The sequence below is a fragment of the Colobus angolensis genome, unplaced genomic scaffold (assembly GCF_000951035.1).
Source record: "Colobus angolensis palliatus isolate OR3802 unplaced genomic scaffold, Cang.pa_1.0 Scaffold134, whole genome shotgun sequence".
Classification (NCBI taxonomy): Eukaryota; Metazoa; Chordata; class Mammalia; order Primates; family Cercopithecidae; genus Colobus; species Colobus angolensis.
Genome location: NW_012114422.1, coordinates 1,125,177 through 1,136,363, shown reverse-complemented (window position 1 = coordinate 1,136,363; position 11,187 = coordinate 1,125,177). Strand labels below are relative to the sequence as shown.

General features: G+C 48.1%; 1 protein-coding gene across 1 annotated transcript in view; it reads right to left on the bottom strand.

Moving 5' to 3' along the window:
• Positions 1–1,761: 1,761 nt before the first annotated feature.
• Positions 1,762–11,187, bottom strand: part of RBP4 (retinol binding protein 4, plasma) — a 10,877-nt gene continuing 1,451 nt past the window's right edge. The window contains exons 3-6 of the mRNA XM_011934356.1: positions 10,954–11,174; positions 10,680–10,786; positions 4,063–4,275; positions 1,762–2,047 (exon numbers count right to left, since the gene is read on the bottom strand). Coding sequence (XP_011789746.1) covers positions 2,010–2,047; positions 4,063–4,275; positions 10,680–10,786; positions 10,954–11,174 — 579 coding nt within the window. The 3' untranslated portion in view covers positions 1,762–2,009. The remainder of the gene's footprint in view (positions 2,048–4,062; positions 4,276–10,679; positions 10,787–10,953; positions 11,175–11,187) is intronic.

Here is an 11,187-nt window from a genome sequence, read left to right as displayed (position 1 = left end):
TGTGTGGCTATCTTATTGAAGCGGCATTGCTGTCTGGGGTAAATAACAGGGATTTGTCATCTTGTGCCAAGAGGATTAAGAACACGGACATAGGTGGGTGGGTTAAGGAGCAGAATGTTTAATAGGCAGAAGAAAGGAGAGAGGAGAGCAGCTCTCTCTCTCTTGTGAGACAGAAGCATCTGAAAAAGGAAAAGTGGTGGACCACAGCATATTTTATAGGCAGGCTTGAGGAGGTGGTGTCTGATTTACATAGGGCTCACAGATTGGTTTGACCAGGTGTGACGTTTACATAGTGTGGGAGAAAGGCTGGCCGCCCCACCCAAATCTGATTATGCAAATGGACTTTCCACTTGGCCATCTTGTCTGCTCCTTACTGCACTCATGGCTGACAAAAAGGGAAGATGGAACCACCATTTTGAACACGCTTAGTCTTAGGTAGTACATTCCAATGGACACAACTGCTGGCATTCACCCATGCAAGCTTCCAACTTGCTTGTCTACGTGTGCAGCACGATTTTACAGGCCGCTCTTTGTTAGAAAAGGATTTAGGGGCTGCTTTTCAATAAAAGGAAAATCTTACCGAGGACTTCCATACCCTCGCTATCTGCCTAAGTAATTTCTTTTTAACTCCTGTATCATTATGGTTCTCTGAGGTTGTCAAACTGAAGCTGCGGAGCAAGGCTCTGACAGCCTTGACAGCCTGTGGTTCCGTGAGAGAGGAAGGCAAAGCTCTCCCATGCACATCACCTGTCTCCTCTGTCTTTGGTGGAGAACGCTAGCATGGGGCACCCAGGAGCCGCTCACGGTCCCTGGATATCCCAACACCCTGGTGGAGATCTGTGACCCTTTCCTCACTCCCAGTGCATTTCATAGATGTCAACCTGGCATCAGGGTTTCACAGCTCCTCAGAGCTCTAACAGACATTGCCTAATTGAATCCTCACTGCAGCCCGTCAGGCAAGGACTATTTTCCCTTATCTCCCAAGAAAAGAGTGAGGCTCAGAGAAGCCTTGTAACCAGCCCCAAATCCACAGCTAATATGTATCTGAACCAGATGTGCACTTAAACCAAGATCCTCTGGTACCAAAGCCTTGCTGCTGTTTTCAACATGAGAAATGGAGGCCCTGGGAACACCTGAAAAACTGAGGCACGTGGCCTTGCACCCATACACTAGGGTTCCCACGTGCTGCTAATGATGCAAGATGTTGGTGTTCTGTCCCAGCCCCTGCTACTTACCCCCCACCCAGCCCCTCCCTGCACTCCAGGTGCTCTGATCTTTCCTATAGAAAGAGATTCCAAAGCCCCATCTTCCAATTTCCCCAGAGGCCTCCGTCCTCCCCCTCAACATTTTGCCTACACCTGAAAGAGGTGAGTTGCGTGCTAGAGAAAATAAAGGGCTAAGGAGTGTTTCCTAGAGCTCACCTTGCCCCTGTGGCTCAGCCTCTCAAATCCAGCGTTGGTGAGCTGCCAGCCAGCCCACCTCATAGGCCTAGGGCTGACTGAGGCCTTGGGCTCACTGGCCTGACCTATCTACACATTTCCTCTTTTGGCACCCATGCTTTGGCCAGGCTGGTAGGTAAGACTTTCCTAAGTGACAGAGGAAACCTCCTTTTCAGGAAGTTGAGAGAAGCCAGTATTTAATAATGGAGATTAGGCGCTAGAACAGGCCAAAGGTCAGAAAGAGCCGCGTGCTCCTGGTATAAAGAAGCGCACCCCACCCGTCCATCTGCAGCACAGACACAAACACAAATGAAAACTCAAATCACAGGACACGGGTGACTATATTTTAATGAATCAGAGTCTGGAATCTTAAGCCTCAGAAACTTTCAGGAAAGACATTTAACTGCAAGCAGATTCACTGACCCCACGTGTATCCTTATGTGTAATGAAGGTTTTATGGGAAATGAGGGAAGATGGGGAGAGAAGGGCAAATTAAACTCCTAAGATAAATAGAGTTGAAGACTGAGAAATAATCAGAAGTTCTCAGATGAAACTAGATTCTTGATGTTGCTACAAAAGGTTTCTTTCTGATCTGCCATCGCAGTAACCTGGAAAATACAAAACAAAGCCATTAACGACAGAAAGTGGACCCAGTTTTTATGTAGATAATGAACATCATGATGGCCTTGGAGCTGGCTTCATTCAAATGTCTCTTAATTCAAATGCATCACAGCAGATCACAACCCTTAAGGTTACAGTTGACTGTAATTCATCAACAGGCTGTTTCTGAAACCCACTGAATTTCTCTGGACATAATGGGGGTGGGGAGAATAACACCTGCTGATGAACAGGGCTTCCTTTGATTTCTCTTTTAAGTCTGCCTTACTGCATTTCAAAGTGTCGGGGGCCATCCTCAGTTTTCAGGAAGTCGGGGCCAAGGCAGCCTGACCTGGGACACACTGGTGATGGTTTTTTTTTTTTGAGACAGAGTCTTGCTCTGTCTCCCAGGCTGGAGTGCAGTGGCTGGATCTCAGCTCACTGCAAGCTCCGCCTCCCGGGTTCATGCCATTCTCCTGCCTCAGCCTCCCGAGTAGCTGGGACTACAGGCGCCCGCCACCTCCCCCGCCAAGTTTTTGGAATTTTTAGTAGAGACGGGGTTTCACTGTGTTAGCCAGGATGGTCTCGATCTCCTGACCTCGTGATCCGCCCGTCTCGGCCTCCCAAAGTGCTGGGATTACAGGCTTGAGCCACCGCGCCTGGCTGGTGATGGTTTTATAAAGTGTTTCCATGTCTCATGTCATGTGTCACCAGATGGTGTGGCACAAGAGACTTCAGAGTCACAAAACTCTAGGTATGCATCCAACTCAGCTACCTATTAAAGATTTAGGGCAACTTTCTTCACCACTGTCAGCCTCTGTTTTCTCATCTGTACAGTGAGCATCATCTGCTTCCCAAGGTGCCCTGCTCTGGTGGAATCCTCGCCGGCCCTACATTTCATTTTCAAGGGTGAAGGTTCAAAATCAGTTTGATTTTGGTCTGAGTTCCCATCTGTTTGCTGTAGTGGGTCAGTTCGTGACCAACAGAAATGCTCCATTTTGTTAAATTATTATTATTATTATTATTTTGAGGCAGAATCTTGCTCTGTTGTCCAGGCTGGAGTGCAGTGGCAGGATCTCAACTCACTGCAGCCTCCGCCTCCTGGGTTCAAGTAATTCTCCTGCCTCAACTTCCCAAGTAGCTGGGATTACAGGTGCATGCCACTGTGCCTGGCTAATTTTTGTATTTTTAGTAGAAATGGGGTTTTCCCATGTTGTCCAGGCTGGTTTTGAACTCCTGACCTCATGTGATCTGCCTGCCTCAGCCTCCCAAAGTGCTGGGATTTCAGGCATAAGCCACTGCGCCTGGCCCGTTTTGTTTAATTTTTTCTACATTTTAGCATTACTCTATTTGGATTTTAAAACCCAGTATCCCATAGCAATGAGTGGGTGTCCATTCAAACTAAATGGAGCTCTTTCCTCCACAATGTTTCTGGTTTTAAAATCAAGATCAGACAAGGGTAATATCTCCTAAAAGATCCTATGGTTGTTCCAGGGAATCTCAAAACACCCAACTGAGGAAACCCAGCTAGTCAATGTCGTGGCTATTTGGTTTCATACAGAAAAAGGAAGGTGCGTTGAAATCATTCTCTTTGGAGCTTACTACCTTGATGTCCCTGTGGAGTTTTTACACCAATGGCCACATGAACTGCCCACCTCTTTACTGGGCTGCTCAATCCCAAACAATCTGAATTCAGTCAAAATGGTTTTTTGGGGCAGTTTGGCCAGGGGTGACCATGGAAATGGCCCGAGGAAGCAGAATAAAAGGAAAAGAGAGCCCACTGCAGTGTTAGTGCCAGTGAACTGGACAAAGGCCTTTACCCACACCTGCATGAGCCCTGTGAGAAGGTCAGTGAAAAATCTGGCCAAGCAGGATCAGGATTTGGCCTCAGAAAGGGGCTCCCAAGACCCCATGTTTTCTCTGGGGTACAGATGAAATAAATTTCACTAGCACGTGGGCCCAAAGTCCAAACCCACTGCACTGCAGGAAGAGCCAGGAGGCTCCCTGCTCCCTGCTCCCCGCTCACCGTTGTGGACGATCAGCCTGTACTGCCTGGCCAGGCACAGCTCCTCCTGCCGCTGCCTTACAATCTTTTGCGCTTCTGGGGGCAGGCCGTTGGGGTCCCGGGAAAACACGAAGGAGTAGCTGTCAGCACAGGTGCCGTCGAGGTTCAGGAGGCGGCAGGAGTACTGCACGGCATACGTGTCGTAGTCCGTATCGATGATCCAATGGTCATCATCTGCAAGCCAGAAAGCCATCGTGCCGATCAAAGACTCTCCCTCATGGGCTCAGACGTCGGAGAAACCCACGACCAGGCCTGAGAACACAGTGACTTCCAGAAGCCGGTTTTATTTCCTTAGGAAGCAGGACACTTCAGAGAATTCTGATAGCTTTTACAAAATTCGGCAAATCAGAAAGGGCCTTGTTCTCCTTTATCGAGAAGAATCTTGTAGTCAGAGAAACCTCATTCACTTCAATAATCATCTCTCCCTGTGACTATGTCACTGTAAATGTGACAGCATCTTTCCCAAGAACCACCAAGAATGTGGGGTCATCAAAACCACAGAATAAACCGTCCTACTGTCGCTTCACCATCTATCTCCAATAATATCTGTGTCTTTTGTGCCTAATATCTGATGGCCACCAACTTATGTTACTGCCAGTATTGGCATATGTCTTTCTCAGTCTCTATCAGCTGGTTCCTAATCAACTCACTAACAGTGCTGCCCCCTGCTCTCTCTGTCCTCTGGAGGATGCCACGCCCATGATCATGGCTTCTCTGACTCCATCCTATTTCTGCTTACTAACGCTACTCACTTCTTTGTGCTGGCAAAGAGTAGGTTTGCCTTGAGGACACAAGGGGCCCACCATCTGGCATCAGATATTCCTTCTCAGACCTTGTCGTCTTCAAAACTCACAGAGGCAGAGCTGAGCCACTGAGTTTATACGTATTCCTCAAGGCTGAAATGTAAGCCATGAAGAGTAAGAGTAAATGAAAGTGGTAAAAATATCAGTGAAGGCAGGAGAGGAAAGAAGGTTAATTAGAGTGTATGCGTGGCCAGGCACCATGGCTCGTGCTTGTAATCCCAGCACTTTGGGAGGCTGAGGCAGGAGGGTAACTTGAGGCCAGGAGTTTGAGACCAACCTGGGCAACATAGTGACACCTGGTCTCTATGAAAAATGAAAATAATTAGCTGGGTGGGGTAGCATGTGTCTGTGGTCCCCGCTACTTGGGGGCTGAGGTGGGAGGATTGCTTTGAGCCCAGGAGGTCAAGGCTACAGTGAGCTAGGTTTGCACCACTGCACTCCAGCCTGAGTGAGAATGAGACTCTGTCTTAGAAAAAAAGAAAAAGAAAAAAAGAATGTATGTGAGTGATTTGCCACAGAGAAAGAACAGTGTTACACTATATTCAGATAAAAGTGCCACATCTCTACTTAATTTAACCTTCTTGTTGACATAATACCATGATTGGGACTTTCTGAGCACTTAATTATGTGCCAGTCACTGTATGGACACTTCCCATTTGTTTTCTCAGTTACCTCTCACATTGATCCAAAAGTGCACACTATCACCCCCTTCTTTACAGGTGAGGAAACAGAGATACTTAACTTCTGAGACACCACAGAGATACTTAATAATTTACCTAGGGTTACAAAGAGCAGGGCAGAACTGGGATCCAAGGAAGGGAGTGTGATCCCAGAGCCTGCATGCTTCACCTCTACACCACGCTGTGTCCAGACAATCAGCACGCTGGTGGGAGAGGGGCAAGAAAGAAAAAGGCTTTGTGTCTCCATCTCAGGCTCAGGTGTTGGAGCAAGGGGTGATGCTCCCTCTGCAGTATTCTAGTTGGAGAAGCGCAGAGGGAACTGGATCCCCCAGTGTTGGAGGGTGTAAGACCTTCTGGAATGCTGGCCCTAAGTCGCTTCCGGGTGTGCCTCTCTGAGAACCCCTGGAGTGCCAGCCTAGGATGGGGCTCAGCCCAAACCCAGGCTCTGCAGGGGGACTGTCCCAGGAGTGGGTGTGGAGCCCCTCTCTTCAACTCACCCTAGGCCTGCCAGAAGAATGAGCCACTCCTGTGCCTTGAGGCTGTTCCAGGGTGACAGTGTCAGAGGTGGGGTTGAGGAGATGTTCCAGAACCATGACTGTTCCGCAGGGACCATAAAGTTATTCAGCAGAAAGGCCGGGAACAGAAGCCACAGGGCTGCCTGCTGGGCCTCACCCTAACCGCTGACTCCCCTCACGGGCTCCAGAGTATCTGGGTGGTCTTCCTCATCCTTGGATGAAGTCATTCCTTCCCTGGTTACGAGGATCACAGTGTCTGTCACAGGCACCCTCAGACACAAAAACACTTGCCTTTGAAATGTTGCCTCGACTCATAATCCAGGCAGCTATTAGCTTGGCGGATCGGCAGCTTAACTTTTCTTTTTCCCTAAAATGGTCGCCAGTATGTAAATTTTGATGGAGGAATTAAGTAACTTTCAATAGTTGGATTTAGCAAAATTGGCTACTGTTCTTGACTTTAAAAGAAGGCCTAAGTTGGTTTGGTTAATCTCCAGGCTCTTTTGGCTGAATAATTCAAAGACGAAGAATTTAAATCATAGCGACCTTGACCAGGCTCTCCCTTTCAAGAGTATTTGCAAGAGATGAACTGCCAGAGCACTGCAAGAATGAGGTTGGTTCTCCAACCTCCTCACACCCAGCAGCTGGGCAGGGCTCCTCTGGAGAACCAGACACCCTGAGCCATTTCCAGACTGCAGTTAACCACATGCAGTGGAGCTAGGGACAGAAAGCAGTGGCTGTGTGGCTGGGAGCCCCTGCCTCCCTCTACCATCCGAGGAAGCAGGGTCACGCTGCAGCTGTGTCTACACTGTACCTACACAGACTGGTTTAGAGGTTTGGACTGCCGGTCCCAAAACCAAAACCAAAGAAAATGCTTGGTAGAGGGCGCTGTCTCAGGCAACCTGATTCCATCGGTCTGTTCTGTTGCTCACTGCTGTGGGCCTGGCATGTGTCCTTTCGGCTCCCTAAACCTGCATGCTCCAATCATCTAAAGCAGCAAGACTGGGTGGGAAGCTCCCTGTGGTTCTCAGGCCTAACAGTCTAGCTGAGCCAGCCAGGCAACAGATTGAATGCTATTTCTGATGAATTGTCAAAATACCCCAACAGGTCCCAGAAAAGTGAGTGGAGTCTGAGGCCTTGATACCTGAGTAAGCCAAGATAACTCTTCAGATTGAATTATCTAGACCAGTGGTTCTCAAACTTCGTTGTGCAGAAACAGCATACCCAAGGAGCATACTTAAAAATTCAGACTCCAGGGCCCTGCCCTTAGAATGTCCGACTCAATAATTCTGGGTTTGGGTCCAGAAATGTGCACTTTTTAACAAGCACCGTAGTTTATTTAGATATAGATGGAACAGGAACTCTGACTTTGAGAAACCCTAATGTAAACACTCAGGCCTGCATTATTATCCAGCCTGACAAGAGCCCCTTTACCAGCAGAGTGATAGACTTTACCTGACAGAAGGACAAAAGGAGAGTCTATCCATGTCTTTCTGCAAGAGCACAAAACAGTGATGATCATAGCTAATATTTATTGGGCACTTACTATGCACTAGACTAAGCATTTTCACAAATTACCTTAATTAGTCCTTCCAATGATTCTATGAAATAGAAACTATTCTTTATCCCCATTTCACAGTGAAGGAAGTCAGATCTCAGGGAGGCTAGCCTGTATTCAACCAAGACCTGCTGATTGTAGTATCCTCAACCCCTGAGACATCCTGCTTGCTGCTGGTGGAGCCAGAAGGGAAGACCAGTACTGAGCATGCCCAAGGCTGGAGCAGCAAGCCACATTAGTCTGTTAACACTGACATTCATGTTCAACTGTAGAGATTGATCACATTTAATTTTTAAATAATTTGACAACAAATTTCGTGATCATTTGGCCCTGAGTTACTTTCTCTCCCTAAGTGCACTTCATTTTAAACACATCCGTTTGGTGAGATGCAGTGTGTGGAGCCGGGGGGAGGCTGAGGATGCAGGCCACTCTTGGAGTGGCCTTCACATCCCTCTGTCCAAGTCAGTGTTTAAAGCAAGACCATGGTCAGGCAAGAAACTGGCATGAGGAATGAAAGTAGAGTTTGTTAAGAGGACCCCAAAACAAGCATGTAAAACAGAGCAAGGTAGGTGCATCAAACCATGCCATTTGCGAGATACTCAGAAAACACAGGGATCGTTTGTGCCTTTTTACAAGCCCTGGGTTATGACGTGTCACTAAGTGCCAAAAATTCACTGTGTGCCCTTGAGCCAGGCACTTCTCTATGGGCCTGTTTCTTCACTTCTAAAACAAGAGACTTGAACCCAGCGGTGTCCGTGGGTCCTTCCATTCTAGACCCAGAATCTAAAGCTATGATTTCATGACCAGGGAGATAACTAGGCAGCCATATCAAACACTTACAAAGAACTCATGTCTCAGGCAATGTTCTGAGTACTTTCTGCCTGTTAACTCATTGCATCTTGTAACACAACTCCATGAGGTAGGTTCTATGATCACTTCACTTTGCAGATGAGGAAACAGGCACAAAGAAGTGAAGGAACAGGTAGTGGTGGAGTTGGAATATGAACTGAGGAGGTCTAATTTTAACCGGGTGGGCTTAACTACAACACTGCACAGCTTCTTTTTTGAAATGTAACCTAAGAAGGAATTTATCCTGAAGCCTTCCATATTATAGTCATCTCACTTAACATCTGCAGCAATCACTTTCAAGATTCCAATCCTTTTTCCCCCTCCAAATGAAATCCTGATAAAATATCAATATACAAGAGGCAAAAGCAAACTAATCTGGTTTGACAGGGGGATGAGGCAAGAAACAAAATGCTCCCTTCTCCTTGGGTCCTCTCTGACCCTGTCCCTAAAGGCATTGCCAACAGAATCCTAGTCCATTAAGGAGAACATCTCAAAGTGCTATACAGCATATGTGTTTCCTCTTTCTAAAAATTAGTAATCTTGTATCTCTGGTATTGATTTTTGTAATCCATTATCAGAAAAGTGTATTTTACTCTAGATAAATCACTTTGGGAAGTTTTGCTGCACTATTTGAAATAATTTTTATTAATTCCAATGATAATAAATAAAAATAATTTTTTTTTTTATTTACAGGTGAGGAAACAGAGATACTTAACTTCTGAGACACCACAGAGATACTTAATAATTTACCTACGCTTTTTCTCTACCAGGTATGGTGGCTCACACTTGTAATCCCAGCACTTTGGAAGACCGAGATGGGAGGATGGTTTGAGCCCAGGAGATCAAGATCAGCTTGGGCAACCTGGGGAGACCCTGACTCCACAAAAAATACAAAAATTAGCCGGGCATGGTGGCCCATGCCTGTAGTTCCAGCTACTCAGGAGGCTGAGGCAGTAGGATTGCTTGAGCCCAGGAGGTTGAGGCTTCAGTGAGCCATGATGGCGCCACTGCACTCCAGCCTGGGTGACAGTGAGGCCTTGTCTCTAAAAAAAAAAAAAACTTAAAAATTAAATAAAATTTTAAAATGCAATTTCATCCAACACACAACTGTGGAGGAAGTCCAAGAGCGTGTGCCATATATGGTGAGCAAGGGGTTACAATAAAGGACACTTCTACCCTGGATCACTGAGCAGAGAGAGTCTCCCTGAACAACCCTTGGTCCTATCTCACAGAAAAGCTCAAACAATACTCTGCAAAAGCTGGTCTGGATTAGGAGTCCCTGTAGTTCAGGGCCACCTAATCCTGGCCTGAGATTTGGAAGCCTGGCTTCTGACATTGGCTTTAACAAACTTGTTGCATGTCCTTGGGCAAAGTTCTCTTGGCCTCAGTTTATTCATCTGCATATTGAACCCCCTCCAAAAGGTTAACTCTCCTTCTCTAAGATTCCATGATATGTGCCCCCTGGCCCGCATTATTCTCTAGCTCCCAAGTAGATTCCCGATTTGAAACTTAGGATAAATGGGGGGAATAATGGGGGAAAAAGCATGTAGACACTGTTTTCTCATGATTAGACCAAATTTTAGGATGTTCTTCTACAAGTCCTCAACATCACTCCCCTCCACATCTGAATTTCACAGCTTAGGGGAAAGGGAAGAGGCCACTGCCACAGCACACTGTGTCTGGCGCAGAACCTCAGCATCGGCAGGCCAGGCACTTCGAAGGGATCCATCCCTATGCGTAGTGCTCCCTTCAGCCTTGGATAGGGCTCTCTTGGCCTCTGCGGGAGCCCCAGATAGTCAAGCTGTCTCAGGGATTCAGCCCAAAGAGACCGAGGAAACGCAGAGCTAGGTGGAGTGGAGATGTGGAAGGCAGGAGGAGAAAGCATGGAGAAGGCACACACCTTGGCACAGTGGCTGGTGGGGAAAATGACACCTAACAAACCGAAAGGTCCTTTTGAGCTTAGGCCAGGTTTCTTGAGCTGAGGGTTGGGGCGGGGGCAGGTAGCTGCTCCCAATCTTGTCCCCCTAACTTCAGGCGGTGTGGTGGGTTCCTGCCACTTCCAGACCTTTCCGCAGGCCATTCTTCCTAAGGGTAGGTACCTCTGCAGAAGAAACTCAGCGATTTGGCCCCGTAGGGGCCCCATTCCCAAGACAGTCCCAAAGAGCTGACTACTCACTTCCTTTCTGGAGAAAGGAGGCTACGCCCCAGTACTTCATCTTGAACTTGGCAGGGTCCTCCGTGTCTGTGAAGGTGCCCACCATGTCTGCACACACGTCCCAGTTACTGCAAAAGCCAAGGGGATCCTCAGCCAAGCCGGGCAAAGGGCTTCCTCCCTCCCTCCACCCACCCGGTGCTCCCTTCCCTTCACAGTCCCCACGTGGCGACCAGCAGGCAGGGTCCTGAAAGGACCCTAGAGTGCAAAGGGCGCAGCTGCCCGGGCGGCCACTGACTTCAAAAGACGGACTCGGCCCTTGGCCGTGGCGCTCATCTGGCCGGTCTCGTCCACGGAGAACTCCGCGACGATGTTGTCCTGCAGAAAGAGGCCCTCGGGGTCCTTCTTGGCCATGGCGTACCAGGTCCCCGAGAACTGTGAGAAGGATGACAACAGCAGGGGTTTGGTGTCCGGGGGCGCACAGCGGGCCGCGGGGAGGGCGGGGATAGGGGTGGGGACCTGGGCCGTCCGG